This window comes from Varroa jacobsoni, unplaced genomic scaffold (genome assembly GCF_002532875.2).
Source record: "Varroa jacobsoni isolate VJ856 unplaced genomic scaffold, vjacob_1.0 scaffold_498, whole genome shotgun sequence".
Classification (NCBI taxonomy): Eukaryota; Metazoa; Arthropoda; class Arachnida; order Mesostigmata; family Varroidae; genus Varroa; species Varroa jacobsoni.
The window spans coordinates 89129-109095 of NW_019213400.1; the positions used below are offsets into that span (position 1 = coordinate 89129).

At 38.4% G+C, this 19967-nt stretch overlaps 1 protein-coding gene and 1 long non-coding RNA gene across 3 annotated transcripts in view; both read right to left on the reverse strand.

Annotated features, from left to right (window-relative positions):
* LOC111260960 (cytochrome P450 4V2) overlaps positions 1 to 19967 on the reverse strand; it is a 183811-nt gene that overhangs the window by 38153 nt on the left and 125691 nt on the right. For both annotated transcript variants that reach the window (XM_022834090.2, XM_022834088.2), the window contains one exon: positions 3006 to 3204. In XM_022834090.2, coding sequence (XP_022689825.1) covers positions 3006 to 3204 — 199 coding nt within the window. The remainder of the gene's footprint in view (positions 1 to 3005; positions 3205 to 19967) is intronic.
* Positions 11402 to 15267, reverse strand: LOC147753433 (uncharacterized). The gene is made up of 3 exons (XR_015311282.1): positions 15166 to 15267; positions 13989 to 14121; positions 11402 to 11470 (listed from the first exon to the last, which is right to left on the reverse strand). It is a non-coding gene; the product is annotated as an uncharacterized LOC147753433 (long non-coding RNA).

The following is a 19967-nucleotide window of genomic DNA, read 5'->3' on the forward strand; positions in this document are numbered from 1 at the left end:
CAATACCTTGCGCCGTACGAACGATGCCTTTTCTTTCCGCAGCATCTTTGAAGCTAATGTTCGACGAACAGTCGATGTATTTCGGCTCGTCAAATAAAAATGATTGAAAAAAGGTCACACAAATATGAAAACGATCGTAATCATTCAGGCAAAGTCGCACGTAATTGGCCAAGGCAGTTGGATGTTTTACGTTAGAACTCATAAAACGCTTAATAATAAAACGTACCAATAACGAAATAGTTTTCAAACGTGAACACGATCCACATTCTACTGTAGGTAGTACGATCATTCATACGCCACCCAATTTCAGCAATGTTTGTTCTCAAGCACAACGTGGTAGATAGCCAGTTTTCTACTTTCCTGTTGAATCTTGTCATTTATTCCTTTTTGCTAGATCTATGCGGAAAATATAAAGCATAGAAAACAGGAGTAATAATATTATTTTTTTTTGAAACTGCTTAATTTTTAAATAATTCAGAGTATTACAGACTTACTATCAGCCCATTCAGTCATTTCAATAAAGGTCCAAATAACATGCTTAAGCCTACCAGTAAATCCAGTACCAGTAAAAAGATCAAGAAGGGATTGAGTTCTAAAAATTACTTTGTAAACTGGACCGTCAAGAGTCTAATAAGTGTAATCATTTTATGAAATTACTGCCAAGCAGCACGCTAGAAGAAAAAATACGTGCTTTATTTTTCATCTTAAAAAAAAGGTCAACTACTTGATTACTACCCGAAAAAGACCCAGGAGCGACAGTATTTAGAATTGAGAGAGAGGTCGCGGCGCCCGCTGAACGAACGCAGTCAAGTTCAACGGATGGCTTAACACCTAGCTTTGGAAAGCAACTTTAAAAGGACACTCATTTTATTTAGCTCTCGTAGTTCGAGTTGTCTTAAGACCGACAGCTTGACACGATATCTGTAAATGCTAGAATGACTCAGTAATGTATTATCATCAGATGACATTCTATGTTACATCAGACAATTGTGTATGTGTCAAAGGTATATCCCCGCTAATGGTGATACACGCAGATAGGAACCGAGAACCCATCGTAGAAAACAGCTCTAAATACGCATTTATGGGCATCAATCACCCGCCGAATAGATCCTTTTCTACCATTTAGAATCATCGATATTTAAAAAAAAAGTACCTTTAGGCCGTCCGGGACTATAAGATAAGTACTCTCGTCATTCGGAAAACAACAAAATATTAAAGATTTGAACGTCTGATACCTGAAATGTTCATTGAGCCTCCCGTTAGCCCGCATAACGTACGATGCAACCCTCATTACATCCGAATACCTACTGTCATATCATATCAATAATTCTAGTTACTATAGAGAAATCCAATCTAATGCTAGTAGTGGATCAGACGTCTTCAATTACACACCAAGTTGAATGGTACATCACTGTCTTAACGTGACATAAGATTTACACTACTAACGGTATCTAACTTTAAACGATTGGAACGCGGAAATAACCATGGATTCATATATACGTTGGCCTAGTTGGTTAGAAACCTTTCAGTGAAGGATTATGCCCTTAATGTTTGCATGAGATGAAGGGCTTGGTTAAAGGGTGAGACTCCAAAGGTTTTCCATCTGTCTGGAAATAACGGCCTGTATCTTTGCGCTACGCATGCACATTTATTCAGCGTTTTCAAAGGCACCATACTGCCTAAAAGCTATGCTAATGTTAAGAGGAGTCTAAGGTTAAGGTCACTACGGAAGCAAAAGAAGCACATCGTTTCCTTTTTATGTGAAAACCATAAATTGTTCTGCCGGTTTTTTTCTATTAATACCTATGTATCTGAACGCGTACATTGAAAAGCGACATTTTTTTATATATACCGCATGTATTGAATAGAGTTTATCGCAAAAGCTCTACAAAGAATAATAGAGCATTGGTGACTTCCACAACCATTCAGATGGAGGTTGGTTATTAAGTATTCTCTTTGAATAGAACGACAGCATTAATTTTATGAATCCAATAAACTTTCTAAGTTAGCATAGGCCTATACTAACGGGGTTGTTATGCCGACTTTGGTTTGATAGGTAAATAACATTATAGGCCTTTATTTGATATGTCATTAATTAAGCGCATACGTAAACAGTTCCTATCGGCGCGCGTTTCAAATGAGTGAATTCACTTTGGGTACTGTGACGCATAGCGGCAGTTATAATGATTGAATATATTTACACTGATCTATCTTTTGACTATCTTTAACTGAATTTATCTTGAGACTGTACCGTCACGTTAAGTTCTACATCTTATATACTGGGAGAAAATCTTAAAAGAGGGGGTTCCAATTGCAAAATCATTCACGGATCATATAGTAAAGTGGTATTATTAATTTCCAATTCCGAAGTCGAAGGTTGAATGAGAATAAGGAGTTTGATCCATTGCGATCAACCATCCATCGCGTATAGTTTTCCTCTAAGGTGCACCTGCCTTTATGTCTCGAAAGGTGCTGCCTACCCAACCCTCCCCACTTTTAGGTCCTCATCGTATGATTCGGTTGTACAAGCAAAGTTCCTTAAAATATCTCGAAAATGAATCACCGCATTGTCAGAAATTTTTCTTACCCTACTTGGTATAAGTCAGTATTGTTTTTGGGGGGTTCTTGCCAGAAAGTTTCAATAATGAAAGAATACAAATTACGTTTTGACCATAGGAGAAACATTCTGGAAGATGTATCTTCTTTAGGTCTAATGGAATAGCCATGTAGAACTTTCCTATACTCAAAGCTGAACCACCCATTATGAAATATATAAAGCTAGCTAAACAATATATTTTCTAGTATTACCGGAGGTTCAGCGTCAACAGTCTGTTAGAATGAGTTTTGAAGAGGAGGTGCGAAAGTAATATTCGGTCATAGAAGCATCTCAAAGAACTAATCCTTTAGGGTACTTCGATAAAAGCGCGGAGTAGGTCCGAGGAATTCCGACTCGCAGTTTTGAACGCTGAAGCTTGGAATCTATTTGGAGAACGTTCGTTACATACCTTGTTAACAGCCCAGTTCCAAGCCAAGAGTTGAGCAGCGAATAAAGGACGGGTTTTTTTAAGTTGGTCGAGTGATTGAGAACAGCTTCTACAGCTTCAGGTTTGTAAACCAAAACTGCCGGTTGAAAACCCAAATAGACCTTAAATATCCTGTCCCGTTCAAACCAATGACACAGGCCGTTTAGCAGCTGAAACACCCCTGCAAAGAAAGGAGACGTTAGAAACAGGAGTGCACTTTATACTTATGACTAATTCTAAAGTGAAGGTCATATGGTCTCTTCAAGCATACCGTCAAGTAAGCGTAAATGCTAATGCAGATTAGAAATCCAAATTGTTCTTAATTGTAGCCCTTTAAATCCAACTGATCTAATGAACTTGAAGTAACGTTACGTTATAAGCCCTTTCCCTACTTAACAGTGATGATTGGCGGTTATAGAAGTATGCAGTTCTCGAAATAAGTGTTTATGACAGCTCGAAATCATCCTTTCCGAGTTAGCAGTTATCATTTACCACCTAGTTCAATTTCTAATGTGTAGGGATTTGTGGAAAAGCCTATTTCAATTTATTAGAGCGACAGGGTTAAAGGACCCTCTGCACCTAAAAACCTATTGTCCCCGATGCACTACTTAGATATGGCAAATGGAAAGGAATAATTGTGTCCGCATTGCGTACAACCGTGCTCATTCTGCTTTGCCAATAGCGCACACTACCAGATATTTGTCAATCAATAAAATTCATGACGTTTATATCTCTATGGGTCATATATCGGTTCAGGGTCAGTTATTATTTGTTTTGTCTTCTGACGTGCGAATGACAATAGATAGTTATAATGAGACAAAGTATGGGTAAAAAAATAATTTGCCCACTGTATGTTCGTATCATCATATATTATAAATTCAGTGGCAGTGTTATGATTTGGGCCTCGAATCGTGGACAAGCCGAAATACTACATTTTATCTATTGACCGAAACGATTAGAAGTCAATCAGCTGAAAACAATGAATTTCGCTATGGCGTATCAGACGACGATGGGCATCTACGACCTATGGTCGTATTCAATATAGCGGCGACCAGATATTGACTAAATTTTTGTTAGCCAACTATTTCCACGTTCATTTAGGATATGTTGATATCTAGACCTTCGTCACTAGCATACGGCGATCGTTGAAAAGAACGTTTCACCAACACTGAATCGTTACATTAACGTAGTAAACGTTGTACGTATAACGTAAGTAAAATGTTGATAAAGTTGTTATGGTAATGATTGCTTGGTCAATACTATGTAACTTTAATATAGCAGTTACAATCTACTTCTGAGCGTTATATTCTCTGCGCAATAAACGTTATCCTCTTCAGTCGTCTCTTGTCGTGCCGACGGTACATTTCGCGCATGGAGATTGTAACACTGAACTCGCGCAAAAGGGTTGACTCCGATTTGTTTTGGGGTAAATATACACAAATCCTACTCTTTCTATGAGTGAGTGAAATATAGCCATCTAGCTACAGTTCATCCCTACCAATGCTCTCTTATTGTTTGTCAAAGTCCCTACCTGAACTAGCTTGTTGTGTGGAATATTTTTGTAGAGTTCAGATGAGTACGGTTATCGCCAAATTGTTCCTCAATTCTTGCAGCTTTTATCTAGTAAATGTAGCACGTTACTTGGCGTAATAGGCTAGCTCTGTTTTATTGGCGTCATTTAGTTCAGATGGTAGAAGTTGTTGTGCCGACTAGACTTATCACATTTGGCTGATAAACATAAGTGGGAAAGGAGAACTTTTTCGAAGTAAAAATGGAGTATCGCATTCGCTGTGTGGTTAAGACCAGGTATCTGCTACAGTGTAGTTCCGTTGGCCACCGATATGAACGTAGAAAAGCTGTTGGAAACTAAGAAACACCGCGCGGAACCCCCAAATAGCTTTTTCCAACGCATACTAAGTGGCATAGTTTAGTAGGCTAGAACAAACAAACAAACAAACACAAGGTAGATTGCATTGTGTTAACCAGATGCTTTCATATACGTGAGCATCAGCAATCTCTGTAACCGACCAGACCTCAGTGTATTGTGCCGTTAGAAGAAGAATTAATAGGATTCGTCAAAGAGCTATTCAGCAAAGGTGTAACGACGGAAAAACTTTATAATCGCCTGTACGTATTATCGCAGTAATAGAATCCACAATGAGCGAATAAAGCCCTTCTATGTAGTTGTTTTCAAAGGCAAAGACAACGCAACGCTAACCATCCCCTGGGGTCGTATTGTCCACCGGGAACATGTAAACATTACTAAGCCCGTCTTTTCCTTCAGTTGATAAGAAAACATATGCAGTAATCTGAGTTCGTCAGATCTACGACGTTCAGTTTTTACGTAGTCAACTGAATGTTATCATGGAATTATGTTGAGAAACATCGCGTCATACAAGCTTCCGTCTTTGATTTCGACTCTGGTTCAGTCGGCATTTCTACCGCAAGCCTTGTCCTAATCTCAGGTCTTGCGGCATAGTTAGCTCGACGGAAAGGTTTGAAACGTTTGATGAAGACAAGCGTGTACGCTGATGGTTCTGTTATTCATCTAGGTTTCAGTTTAGAATAAATGTCCATTCGGTCGCTTATGAATAGGAATTAGGTCCTGGGATTAATTCGGAGAAATAAGGGTAACAAAATTATTTAGGAGAAGCAGAAATAGTATGGAGCTTCAGATGATATACAACTATTCAATATAAAACTGTCTCAATGACTTGAACAGGATAACACCTGCACACGCGACACAGATTCAAAACCTTCACACCCCATGTGGTTTTCTACTAGTATTATATTTGTTAGCCAATACGTTACTAGTTACTAAAGGTTTCAAAAAATATATGGCCACTTCCCTTGCATACAGGACGATATAATAGCTGACATAGGCTCTGCTTTCCACAAGACAAAGAAAATAATAGGCAGCAATTAGAAGAAGTTGGAAGCTGGTCACGCTGCCATTGGTTTCCTAAATTCGATCTGGTCATCTGCAATACGGGCGGCCCTCATGAGCCGTAGTTATTGTGTATGCAGGAACGCAGACGATAAGTTGGCTTATGACCCCATCCGTTACTAGAGTATCCACCTAAAGCGCTATTTAATCTTCTGCTAATAATCTTATAGCCAACCCGAGTGATTTTGAATGGATTAGTATAGAACTATTTCTAAAATATAGAACTAGTTTAGGAGTGTCGAATAGATTAGAACCAATGCTATGAGTTCAATGAAAAATGTTCTTAAATCCTGAATGGTCTGACCAGCGTGCGTGCCACCTTACGAACGATACGCTTGTATGAATAGGGTGTCTGTAGGTTATTCTTCAAAACAAGGACTACAGAAGAAAAGCAGTCAAATAGACACCCTTATATTTGAATAAGATATGCCTAAATGGAATTACGCTTTACATTCGGTTTCCTTAATGAAATAAAGTTTCAAAATGTTGATCATTTTTGAAATGATTCAAATTGTAATGAAAAAAAAACTCCTCAAGTTTAGTCAAATCATATGAGGCATATTATCGAGCTGCTTAAATGTGATATTTTTGACAAACTTTCTCTATTCACAACGAGAAAAATAGCCTTCTAAAACGGATCTGTATAAATTAGATACATATTATATGTATTTTTGGTGTACCATATGCAAGCAGCAAACTTGTCGCCTGCCTAGATGGACACTACGGAAGGATTGGCGAGGATTAATAACGAAAACGCAAAAAAATTCATAGTTTTAATTGTACGCCTTCAAGTCAGCGTTACAAATTTCTCAAATACAAATGATAGCATAAATGATTATGTAGTTAATATATTTGTTAAGAGATATAACGACGCGATGCGCCAAGGAGTGTCGATAGGTGCCCTTACTCTAAGTTTGTTCTCAAATTATACAAAATAGTATACACGTTTGTCAGTTTGTGATTAGAAAAATCATTGTACTTCATCTCACACGAATTACTCAAAGGTTGTATTTATACACTATGCACGTATATATCCAGACTAAGTAAATACTTTAAAGATATGTTTGCGAGGTCGTGTGGCAGCTAAGCCAGCCTAGGCGAGTTTATTTATTACGTCACTGCTCGCATTGCAGCGTTTTTCAGGTTTAATAATCACAATTGGAGTCGTAACACTTTTTTACATTAGCGCACAGGTTGGTTTTTATCGATAGGTATGTGTATACCAATGTATCAACTATATATATATATGTTGAACTTGTTTTCATTGTCTAATCTAAATCCCTGCGATGTAACCGAAAAACGCCTCCAAGCATAACTAGATCTGAATCGGGCATTGTGCGTAAATTATTATTTATTTAATTTTAAGTTTGCAGTATTTGCAATACGCACTTTTTCAAAAAACAGACCCACGCAACGATTAGCATGTCGTTAATATCCTGCCGAAAGAAAAAGAATTATTTTGGCATAATCCTTTACAGATGACCTCCTATCACTATTGAGCTTGCTCATAATCCTTTCTCACATTTTACGACGAACCAACGTTCAAAAGATCAAGGAAATATTTAAAGGTAATTATATGCTAACTACTGGCAAAGATGGAAATCTGCATTTTTTTTTTTCACTAATATTCTCTTCTATTCTGTCCTACCGTTACTCTAGTCCAGCAGAGCTATTTCTGGTTTCATCGGTATTGTGGACGAACAGAGTACTCTGTCAGAAGAGCGGGACAAACAAACATGGCCTTGATGGTGAGTAGGTAGGCCTCGACAACAATAACATAGGTCTGTAAGGGCAGTAGGTCCCGCGTTGCTGACAAGAGAGCTGGGGCTCCCATCTAGGGACACCGTACTCTGTGCTTCGAGCTCCTAGAACCAAACGTCCTAATAAGGATATGGCTGACGTTTTTCTCTAACCATCCAAGGAATAGATGTGATCCTGCCGTCGTTGTCATTCGCGCTGGCCAACATTTTGCCGACACTCAGCACAAATTCGCGTCTTCCCACGCAGAAGCACATGTACAATAAGCATAGTTTATAAGTGCCAGCTAAAATGATCGTTGTTGCTATCCTGGTAATTAAACTAACTCAACACTAGTCACACCGGCCTAAGCTTGTAGACGCGAACGGTCGGATGCTCACATCGAGAAAAAAAGTCAGCCAGCTAACTTTCCAGCAGCTAGCAACCAACAATCGTCGTTACCGAGGGCTTCACATGGTTTTGCAATTGTGACGTCACCGAAAGTATTTGTGAAAGCACAAGCGAAGCGTCATTGTTAATTTGAAAGTACATAGAAGAGAAGGTTGCAATGTCGGGACGAAACGAAAGTAAGTGGGCCAATAGAAACACAACAGTGGCAGCAGGCCCAGCATAGCTACTTAAGTGCCGTGAGGGGTTAGGCCTAATGTCGAATTCGTTATTCGTTAAGTCTGTTCACGACGATAAGGCATATACGAGTGTCAGCCGGATGTGTGCTAGCTATAATAACGATTTTACTTCTTTAGCTTAGTCGTGTCTCTGCAGCGTTAATTTTGGGATGGGCGAACTGTTAAGTGCTTCTTTTGGCTTAGATTATATTCGGTTCAAGCGGCTAGCGGCTAGGACTCCGTTAACTCTGGAATCGTATGCAGTGAATATCTGTACGTAATACTAAAGAGCAATATCTAAGCAGTAGCTGGGCTCAAGCCAGCAGAAATGGTAAATGATTGTATAGGGGATGTCTTGCGACCTTGGACGATCCGTCTCGTCGATCGCACAGTTCAGCCTCTCTATTATATCTCGTAGCTTATTGTAAATAGCCATACAGATCGCATGCATAGGTACCCTGAAGAAGCAATTCTCGTTACCTAGCGATAATGGCAAATTAATTTAAAACGGCTATAGAATGCGCTGTTTAATCATCCGGGCGGATATTAAATGTTCCGCTATTACGAAGACAACATTCCCCAATAATTTTTATTTACTATTGTAACAACACAATATCAAGGACCCGTGCAACCTACGCGTGGTAACATATTGCCTCAGTTTATTGTCCACGCTCGTAGCAAAAGTTGCCATAGCTTGAGCTTGCTCGTTGTGTCTCTCTCAGACAGACTTTTACCGTGATACTACTGAGCGGGTTAGTTTATATTCGTTCTAAGGTTGAAAGTGTGAATGGACCGGCGTTAACGTGCGTCCCACATTTGAAATACTACAGAATAAGCTAGAAAGGAACCGTGGACGTGCAACCGGAAGACAACGACGGAGGAATAAATAGAAGCGTAAACGTATAAAGTGGCTTCCCCAGCGGTCGTAGATTGCGAGCAGTATTGCTGGTAGCATACCTTCGCATGTCCGCGATGTTGTTCCGCTCGTTATTACAATGTTTAGTCACAACGACCACTACGACCGTTCGAAATGTCTGCGGCGCACCCAGCGCAATCTCTCGTCAACGAGAGTTGGCGCGGCAGTCGGGCTGAACCCCGAAAATTATTTGTCTTAAAACATAAAGCCTACATCTTCCGTTGTTCCGCATACAATTGTGTCTATTGGAAAAGATATTTTAAGCGTACCTATACAAGTATACTAGCGGCAGCAGTAAACCATACTTGTGTAAACCCATTACAAGACTGCGCTCTAGTGAAAAACACGGTTATGTTGTCGAGAAGCTTACGATAAAACACCGTCATTGATTATAATCATAATAATATGAGTAATAATAATACTAATCATAGAGGCTCTAAGTGAAAGATCGATGCTATGTACTGCAGTGGTATGCCAGATGTTGAACATTGCATAGGAGCTGAAAATCGATCAACTTTTTCGGGCACGCAAAAAGGATTGCCAAGTAGAACGTAGTGGCCCTTGATATTTCGGAGCTGCACAAAAAGGCGCAGGTACAAGCAGACGAGCTTGCTTTTAACTCTAAGATATAAACACATGTATTAATAAATAGAATTTTTTAGCGATAAACGTTTACATTTGCATTACTTATAGTAATAATGTCTGCTGATAACGTCATACAATAAAGCAGAGTTCTTTTTCTGTCATCGTGCGCTGCGTTAGCATTTCGCGCTGTTGTACGACACTACCCTAAGAAATTTTCTGTAGAAGTAATATTGTAGAACGCATAATGCGTATCTCCTGTTGCGTAAACTAATATATGTCAGTATAGTATAATCAATACTCTTCTTCTTCTTCACGAAAAATAGGTATTACGCGTTAGGCTTAAGTCGTTAGAGTAGTGCCAATGCTACCTAGAAAAAGTTGATGACGATCTCAATAAGAGCTTCTATATACGTAGAAAAATTCGAAATTATGATCGCACTGCGTTTGCCTTCAGTTGCCACTTGCTGCGGCCGACTCACATCCATAGCAGCTAGCGTATGATGGGTATTAAGTTCATTGTATTGTTATTGTTTTATTACGAAAAGACTAATAAGTTTCCGAGTCAAGTCTGCAGACCGATTACATATCAGCATTATCACGCTTTCTGGGTAACCGCACAGCGTTCTGTTGCGACATATTGAGACAGTAATACACAGACAGACATATGTATCAATAACATGCAGTCACTCATATATTCAGCTAAAAGACGATTTTCGTTTCGTCCGTATCGTTATCAATTAGATATAAAAAATGCTATTTCCGCCGTAGCATAGCCTGAATGCAAAGTAACAGCATTAGCTGCTTCCAGCTGACACTAGTACCGACCGCGCTGCCATGTCAAAGGCAAAACGATTTTGCAATAGAAACGCGCATCGACCATGAACTTGAAATAACAACTCTTCCGGTGGACGGGTAGACAGGCTGATGGCCTGCTGATTGAAAAGGTCGTTATGAACGTAAGCCGGTTACTTGTGCGGCCCCCATTACTGCTTACGTTTGATGACCAAAGTTATTGTCTTCCGCTGCGGGTCTATGTGTGCGACGGGTATGTGCTTTATCACCTTGAATGATTTTTTACTTGGCGCTTTGTAGCACGTACATATAGGTACAGAACGTGGAGGAAATCGTTGCTATTTACAGATTGTTATTGTTATACAAGAATGAATAATTCGCATTAATACCCTAAAACGTTACAATAAATTAGATTTGCAGCTCGTCCTGCGCGGGTGTTCAGGAATCATACAGGGAACTCATCGATGATTTTGAAATTTCGTAACATTAGTCTGTCAATACATACACTATACATATGCATACAGTATACATTTGTTTGTTAGAAAAAATTATAATATACAATGGTACCCTAAGACCCTCGCAACTTGCGATCAATAGATTAATACATCGATGATACGTATATATTGAAGTCCTCTCTGGCAAGTACCAAGTATATCGTACACATATTATGTTTGTGCGTGCAGTTTAAAAACAGATGGCATTTACGTAAGGATTTAGTAATTCTGAAGGGAGCAATTGGTTGTACACAGACTTTATCATAAAGTGAGCCCGTGTTATTTGGTGTGAAGGTCGAATCAAGGTGCTGGCATGAAGTGAATTCGAATTTCCAACGTAATTTCTTCTCCTGTAAATTAACATAAAAACAAAACAAATTATGTAGCTGTTACAAAGTTTAGCTCAAACCTGTCCGTCCCTAATGAAGCACCTCAATTTGCCTTAACGAACAAGAACTTTGAGCAGACCTTAATCATACTGATAGAATTTCCAGTAGGATAACTAGTGCGGTTCAGGTTACCTTATGTTGCTTTAAAGTTATGTTGATTCATAAAACTTACATTTTCAGTCATTGAAGTGCTACAGGCGAAAGTTAATCTACCAGATTAGTTCGTTTCAATTACCCGCTTCTAACTGAATATTCATTTGGATATACTTTACTGGGGAGACTATAGCATCAAATTTTGCAATATCATTCACCTAGTTCTGAATTAACCTTGACCTATCCACAATCATATGGAGAACAACTTAGTGGGGGTGATCTTATCACAGTGCTTTAATTTCGTAATTGCGGTACAGCTTCGCCATGTTTTGGCGGAAAAACCAAGGACGAACCTAAGGCTTCAAAAATAGGTAGGGAAGCGTTTTTTTACATTTAAAACGTTTTTCCTTCAGAACCATAGTCGCATCATTCGATCCTTAACGTATCTCTGTGTATCGATTAAATATATAAATACATTTGTTCAAAAGCGTTCTATTTATTCTGCATTGGATCTAGCGTCTTCATGTTTCGATGAAACTAGAACATGCAAAACATGCGAATCAGTAATCATCAAAGTGTGTTCCTCTCATAGTGGTCATCGCAACAAAGGTTTCCGGGTATGGGTTGAAATTTAATGATATTCTCGTCCACGCAACATTTAAAATAGAGCGACCTTGTTTTATACAAAACGGCACTTCCATCTCTAATACCATTGTTGCTGTCATTATTGATTAAACTATTTGTATTGTGATAGGATACAAAGGGAACCTGGTGTAGGTATCCCCAGCCTACGTTTCATTGGGACTTAATTAATTCAAGTCACGAGGACGATACAATTTTTCAGTTACAAGTAACGTGCCTTTGTCGGTAATAATACGTTGTAGCTTACTCATTAAATTAGAAACAGTAAATTACTTTAGACGCGTGACCTTCTAACTTCGTTACGAGCTTCGATTGATTTCGAGGATGCTGTACACATTATACTGTACTAGACGAAATCCACTATTATGAGGTAAGGCTTTACGTTGTTCCCTTTATCCCGTATGTTTGTTTCACGGAGGTCTCAACAAAATACGAGCTGAAAGGATCTGTAGGATTTTAACCGTGCGATTTTATATTTGAAACTTGGATCGAGACTTAATCAGCAAACTTTAAGCTACAAAACCGACAGCGTCTTTTGGCAATAAAATTCTGTGCGGCTGAAGCTTCCGGAGATATAAAAATGTCTAGCGATCTGCTCCAGTATCCATTAAAATATTAATTAAAATAGAGTTTTCTGGTAGGACTTGCTGCTCATCCTTAAAGTGATCCATGGACTTGCTTTTTGGTACACTAGACAATTCAATTGCTTTTTGAGCTCTTAGAACTGAATTAAATTTTCAGCTAGCGGACACTATCGAACCCATAAGGCTAGCTGACGAAGGTGGACGTTCATCCTGGTACTCATTCCATCATCCTGGAATGAGCATCAGGATGTTTCTGAGATCCTTATAAAACAAGGATTTCAAACACAAAGTCTCTGTACGATAAACTATTGCGAGTGCTTGTGTAAGGATGTAAACACTTGTACCCTAACCGTTGCAACAGCCATAGGTTCCACGGCGATTATTCGATCACTAACAAAACGAACGTGATAGACAACGTCTTCTGTGTTAAAAAAAGACTCAACGAATACAGTAAGCTAAACGCTTTAATTGAATGACAAAAAAAGCTTGACTTGCTAATACTAAGCCTATTTTTTTTATTTTAATCGACCAAAATAGTTAATTAATGCTATAGTCATATGGCAGTGAAGGTACACCATCGAAAAGGTTGGATGATGATAGGATAATGACAACGCAGCGTAGAGAGAGAATATTATAGATTTACATTGAAACGAAATACGCAATCGTGTAATGGAACGGCGACATTTCCGTAAAGCAAATGCTATATGGATCACAAGAAAATAAGCCATCCTGTCATAAACAACTATAGCGTGTAGAACTAATACTGTCCTGCTTTGGATTGCCTGAATTCGCAAGCCACTTTTTCCATAAGTGACTTAATAGTAGGTGTCTAAAAATCATAGTGTGATATACTGTCACGCAAAATATGACCTCGAAGAAATCTAAAGCGCTATGATGATTTGGTCCTGTTTTTCCTGATCCGCTTGTTTTTTGTACTACTAAAGGTAGGACCAGTGTATAAGTTTGAAAAAATAAACCTATAATCATAATTCTTTTTTCCATATTTCTCCGTTTAACTACCTTAAACACAATTTGCTGCACAACTAAAATCAGTTAAGCATAAGTTCCCGCAAATTTGTATGGCCAAATTTGTATGTTGTACCATGGTAGAAGAAATGAGCTAGATTTACCCACATATTATGTACGCCTTTTATTCGTACCTTATAGGTCGCAGGTTGTTGATGGCATTTGACGTCCTCTTGAATCTTTATGACTGACTACTTCCTCCAGCCAATCATAAAGCTCGAACACTGGAAATTTTCAGACATTTTGAAGCTTCTGGGCTATTGCTGACTGTTGAATTGTGTGCGACGTAAATGTTAGCAGCACCACCAAGGTTAGGGTATTGTAATGAAAAAATACACAAAAAAACCGTGAGTATGATACACCGAAACCGTAAATTTTGTGGGTTTGTGTACGAGTAGGTGTCTATTGGATAACTATAGACTTCTAGATAGGATATTTGAAGCAACTCTGTGGGCAAAACGACCGGCGCAAACGCGTTTTTACATTTAACCAATTTCATCTTTTCGAATCGCAATCTTTTTCTTCCGACTACTAGAACGGTTTATAAGTGTTCGTCATGAGTACTACGCCAACGAAAGTTTCTTATTCGATGTATGACAGCGTACTTTATTATTGCTTCTCAGCCTTCTATGCTTAAATAAACTACATTTGGAAAAAGTCTCCAGGACCTGTGGCAGTTCTTCGAATTCTGCAAAACGTTACATGTGAGATGTCAGTTTTAGTCGACAGAGGCTTTTACTCCAAGCTGTTCCTTCATAAAGAGCCTCGGCGATTGTGGCAATACGTTGTTGCTCTTCCGAGTCCCGACGTCTGGTCATCTACCTGCTAACCTACGATACTCAAAACTTTGTTCTTGAAACCGTTTATGTATTGTGCTTTTATATAGAGCCTCCTTGCCTTACATCTTCATACTACTCTTCGACGGATTTCTGTAGCGTTGTGGTTTTTGAGGAGCAAAAACTTGACCACTGAGCATTGATTTTCAAGACTAAAATACGTTCTTCCTTTTGAATTCATTCCTTCCAGAGCAAACTCCACCGGCTTTCGCTCACAGCTTCCTAGAAAACCCAAGTATTTGGTACCCAAAGCTCGTCTGCTATCAGCCTGTAGTTCAGAAGTTATCCAGCCTCAGGTCCACCAGACTCGTTTGTAACAACTCACTAATTTCAATGTATTGTTGATAGAATTTTACCTCAAATTTAAGGTTTAAAAATAAAAACTCCTAATGAAAAAAAAAGTATTTTTAACGTCTGATTTGTTTTGCTTTCGGTGAGCTCAAAAGGTTACTGAAGCAACTCGACATGGACGTACCGTCTACGGCGAGTTCAGGCCTAAGAGGAGGTAGTTTGTTAAGTTCAGAGATGACATCTCAGATAGGCTCTTTAAAGGCTAGGCCGCGCTTCGTCGTTTGACATTGATGCAGATCGCCTGAGGACACTTTTGAAAGCAGACGGTCTGCAAACGATTGAATTGGCTATGATGACGAACTAAGCCTATGCTACTATAGTCAGCCTTCCTTATTTGATGGGATTTATTCAACAATTAAAAACCTCGCATAAAGAAAGGTCACGTTTCTTTGTCAAAGGCTTCTTCCAACATCTAACACCCGATATCGAATAATATGCAATCATTATGACAGGCTCTTAGAACCAAATTCTTACGGGAAGAAATGTGTCTAGGTCAATATGAAGCGCAGCAAAGAATAAATGGCTTCGAGAGATATTTATAAGGAAAGAGTTTACTCGTAGCATTGGCAATACTTTATGCCCTGCAGAATGGTAACAAAAACGAGTCAATCGGCAACTAATTGTACGTAGGTCAGTCGACAAATGAGTGAATTTAGCTATCAGAGATGATGAAGAACTAAAGCAAAGTCAACTTGGGTGCCGACGGATAAGAAATGGATTTTTCCATAAATCTCGTAACAGTTTTCACAGATTTGTTATATCTGACAGTGAACAAAGGCTCAACCTTCACTCAAAGGGTACTCTTCAACACCAGGCCAGAAATTTTTTGCCAGCATAATAAATAAATTGTTGGGTAAATGAACAAGGAAAAAATAAGGAGAATGCATAACATATCTGTCTATTGTCGGAATTAAAATGAAAAGCTTCATTTTTGTTAGGTGAAAAGCCGTCATTACTCTTTCACCAACCTAATATTAGCCTATAAAATAAATTATGGGGATAACAATAGTTCTTGTTATTGTTTCCTGCAGTTAATTATCAAAGTGTATTCAGTGCATAGCAGACCGTGTTGGGGTCAAACAATTCAGGGAAAAGCGTTCGAATGTTTTTATTTCTCCATTCTGGATGGTAGGCTGCCATGATTTTTCTAGTAAAATCGATTAACTCTATTCCAAAGGCCTAAGAATTTTCCTTAATGGCAATTGTTATATTTTAAAAGCATGTTTAATCAATATTTAATAATTAAAAGTATATTTTAGACGAGAAAAATGCTACATTTCAGGGTCACTGGACCTTCATACCACAAAATTAGAAAGTAATGCTGTGCACTTTGTTCGGATGTAGAACTATCTCTATCTTTCAAATGATAAGCTCACACTGTCTTTACCTACAAAAAGTCATCGTGTATTTATTTGTAAATCAGCTGATAATTCGTGTGCTACCCAAAAACCATTGCATTTTGCAGATTATCGTCTGCCAGAGCGCAGACAGAGCACACGAAGAAGCCGTCTGGCTACATGAGCTGAAAATAAACCATTCTTAAGAGTACTAATATCTAGAAATCGGTATGTATTGACAAGAGCAACAGTACTAAATGACGTTGTCATAATTAAATTATTAAAGCTAATTTTAACTAACTAATTAAATAAAATTAATTAAATAAAGACTTATCATGCGACAACTCACATAATGTAGCCACCCAGCTAGCCAACAAGTCATTTTGATCCCCTTGGCCTCAGTATGCCACCTTTAGCAGTGTTCACCTTAACATTTGACTTCTCCTTGATAGCAATGTACAGAGTCATTGATACTTGAGCTATATATTATATATAAATGTTTCCTTATTTACAGCCAAAAAAGATGCAGTTTTTTTTCTAAATAGCAGTTTAAAAATGGTTTGATTCTCCAATATGCACGGGGGATTGAAAGGGGAACTTCTCGCTATGACTCCAGAAACAGACCCGTCCGAGGTACTGTACTTGTATACCCTTCAAAATTGGAAAGAGAAGCGTTTTAGCCCAAATATCAGCTTTTTTTCTGCTGCTGACAGTTGCCGATACATATACCGGTTTGTTGTTATTATGAATTATGAGTCGATTTAGGTATTATACGTTGTCGCATCACTACGACAAATAGCTGGCTTCAGCAAATATGCCGTAGAGTTTTTAGCAAAATGGAAATCAAACGATCATTTGGTAACTTGAAGCTATAAGACTTTCGACAGATTTTAAACGTCGTCGTTGTCTCGCACATATATTTCATATAAATCAGCTAGAACCCCTCAACATTTCAGTTATTTCAGTATACTATTAGTGTGTATTTCGAAGCCGACTATATTGCTAAATTTCAGCTTTGCTTTTTGGGTTGCGATTCTTAATTAAAAAAAAAAAAACATAATTTTCTAATCATGATTTTATCTATTTGTGCACCTAATGTCGTTAGGCAGATATGGGAAAAGCAGCTGGAGAAAGCAATGGTTCAGGTTCAAAAGATAAAAAAAAAACAACTGTACAATGCGGACAGGCCTTTAAATCTTCTTCTATCCTTTTTTATTTGCTAAATCTTTCTCATCGTCACCAAGCGATGGATTGTTACAGTCTATATTTCCGCAAAAACCATTTCGTTTGCTAGTAGGCCCATATATGTACGTAATAAGTACGTCGGTTCACGTTACGACAGACTTGAGGCAATATTGATCCGTCCAATGTTTATGTTTAATATCTCAATATCTAAATTTATATATATGAAAAACATGACCATAAAAAGTTTGCGAAATTATAATGTTTGTGAAAAAAAGAATATAACAACAAAGTCTCTTTATCTAATTCTATCTATCTAACAGAAATCTATCTGTTAAAAGTAGAAAAATATCACTAATTTCACTAATTTTCCAAAGTGACTAGAACATTGACAGAAAGGCACGTGTTAGTTTTCAGCTGGTATTAACATGATTGATTCCGTCCAATACGGGACGAGAGCGCCTCCGATCCATATGGGACCGTTTGTTCAGGACACGCCGAGACGTTGTCGACATTTAGCACAATACGTTGTACATGATCACCTTTTGTTGAATGACAATTAGGCATTTTTGTCTGCTCAGTTTCTATCGCCTGTGGCAAGAAATTAATTCTGAATAGCTATTAAAAAATCATTATTATAGACATAAAAAATCATGTAAAAATATTTTGTCGAATGAAAATCATGGATTTGAGCAACACAACGCTAACTGCCAACAGCTAAGGATCCAATAAGTGTCGAAAAAGTTCGACAGGGTATAGAAAAAGCCTTCGACATCAAATCTCACAAGCAAACTATTACACCTGCAGAAGTTATGCCTGTGTTTGCACGATACCTTTGTTAGTCCTTAAGGTTAGCCAGTCCCATATCAGGGACCGTTACTCGCAAAGTCCGAGAACGTCGAAGCGGTATGTTTACAATTACAATACAGTAATTTACCAGTTCGAGAACCAGAATAGAAATCGGTTTATCAAATACTCTCTTGTAGCTTATTCCCAACCTATAAGTGCAACATGCTGGCGTTTAAGCTATTGAATACGTTTTTTCCACATATGTTAAAGTTGGAACGAGGCAGTAGGTGAACGCTTGATACTAAACACCTAATTCGGTTACACGAACGTAATACTTTTGAGAGACATTCATCAACAGAATGATTGCTTAGGTGTTTTTTTATCGATATCGTAATATTTGCAACCATCTTGGCCTTCGCTATCGTTGTTGTAGGGTTGCAAGTGGGCTAGTTTGGCCCAGCGCAGACGATCGAACGTTCCAATCCATTTTGGGCCGAGATCCACCTCAGTGGCTTCGTTTTATTTCGTCCTCACTCTTTCCTTCTACAACTAGTCGTCATCGATACTACTCGGCTAAATATAAATTCACAGCACCCATTCTGGGTGGCGGGCTTGTTCAGATTGGCTGGTTCTTATATGTACATCGAGTCTAAGGTGTTATATCGTGGTTATTTTTACTGGCTTCGTTGGTCAGTCGGTAATTCTAATCTTACCATGACTGACAGCTGGGTAGCAGCTACGCATAGCTAAAGGCATAGGCGATTGCAGAATATATCGACTCATTCGTGTTACCGATAGTGTATTAGGGACGGTACAGGATGGGAAACGCCTATGAGCCCTCGGGAACCAACTTGTATTTACAGGAAGGACGGCTTTCAACGAAACAATTGCGGGATAAAAATAGTGTTCATAAGTATGCAGTTTGTTTGCTTGCAGTGTACCCACCTGCTGTACACAATTTCTGTTGAATTTTTACCCGGATTGCCGCATCATTAATTAAGCATACACAATTATAATTAAGTGAGCCGCCACGAGTCCGTGCGGCAAAACACTCAAAGCAAACGCCCGAGCTAGGTAAAGACATTATTGTTAGTAATTTCACTTGAGCGACGTATATATAAATCGTAGATGTTAGTTGGGAATTAGATAAGCGTGTTTAGAACGATTTATCTGGAATGAGATGAACAGATTGGAGATTGCTTGGAATGTATCGTATGAACCCGTAACTAGGAAGTCTACTCATACGATCGAAAGTATATAGGTAATTCCTGACAACAATGTAGTGACACTGTCTTGTATATATATGTATTCAACCATTTTAACGGATTTATTCGACAACTAGATAATGTTAATATCCATTGCTGTGTCTCAATGTACGGCGACCATTTGTCCTCAAACTAGCAGAAACGCACTTTAGGCGTCCTTGTTTAGCTTTCACGGGACGCATTTTTATTTAATCCTGTATATGTATACTATGGCAGTAAATATTAATACGTATTTTGACATTTTAGTAACGTGTTTGGAGCTGTTTTCCTTTCGTTTCATTCGTTCTGATTAGCTACGTCGTTATTCCATTCTGGTAGAGATGGTTGTCGACAAAAAGTTCCTGAAAAAAAAC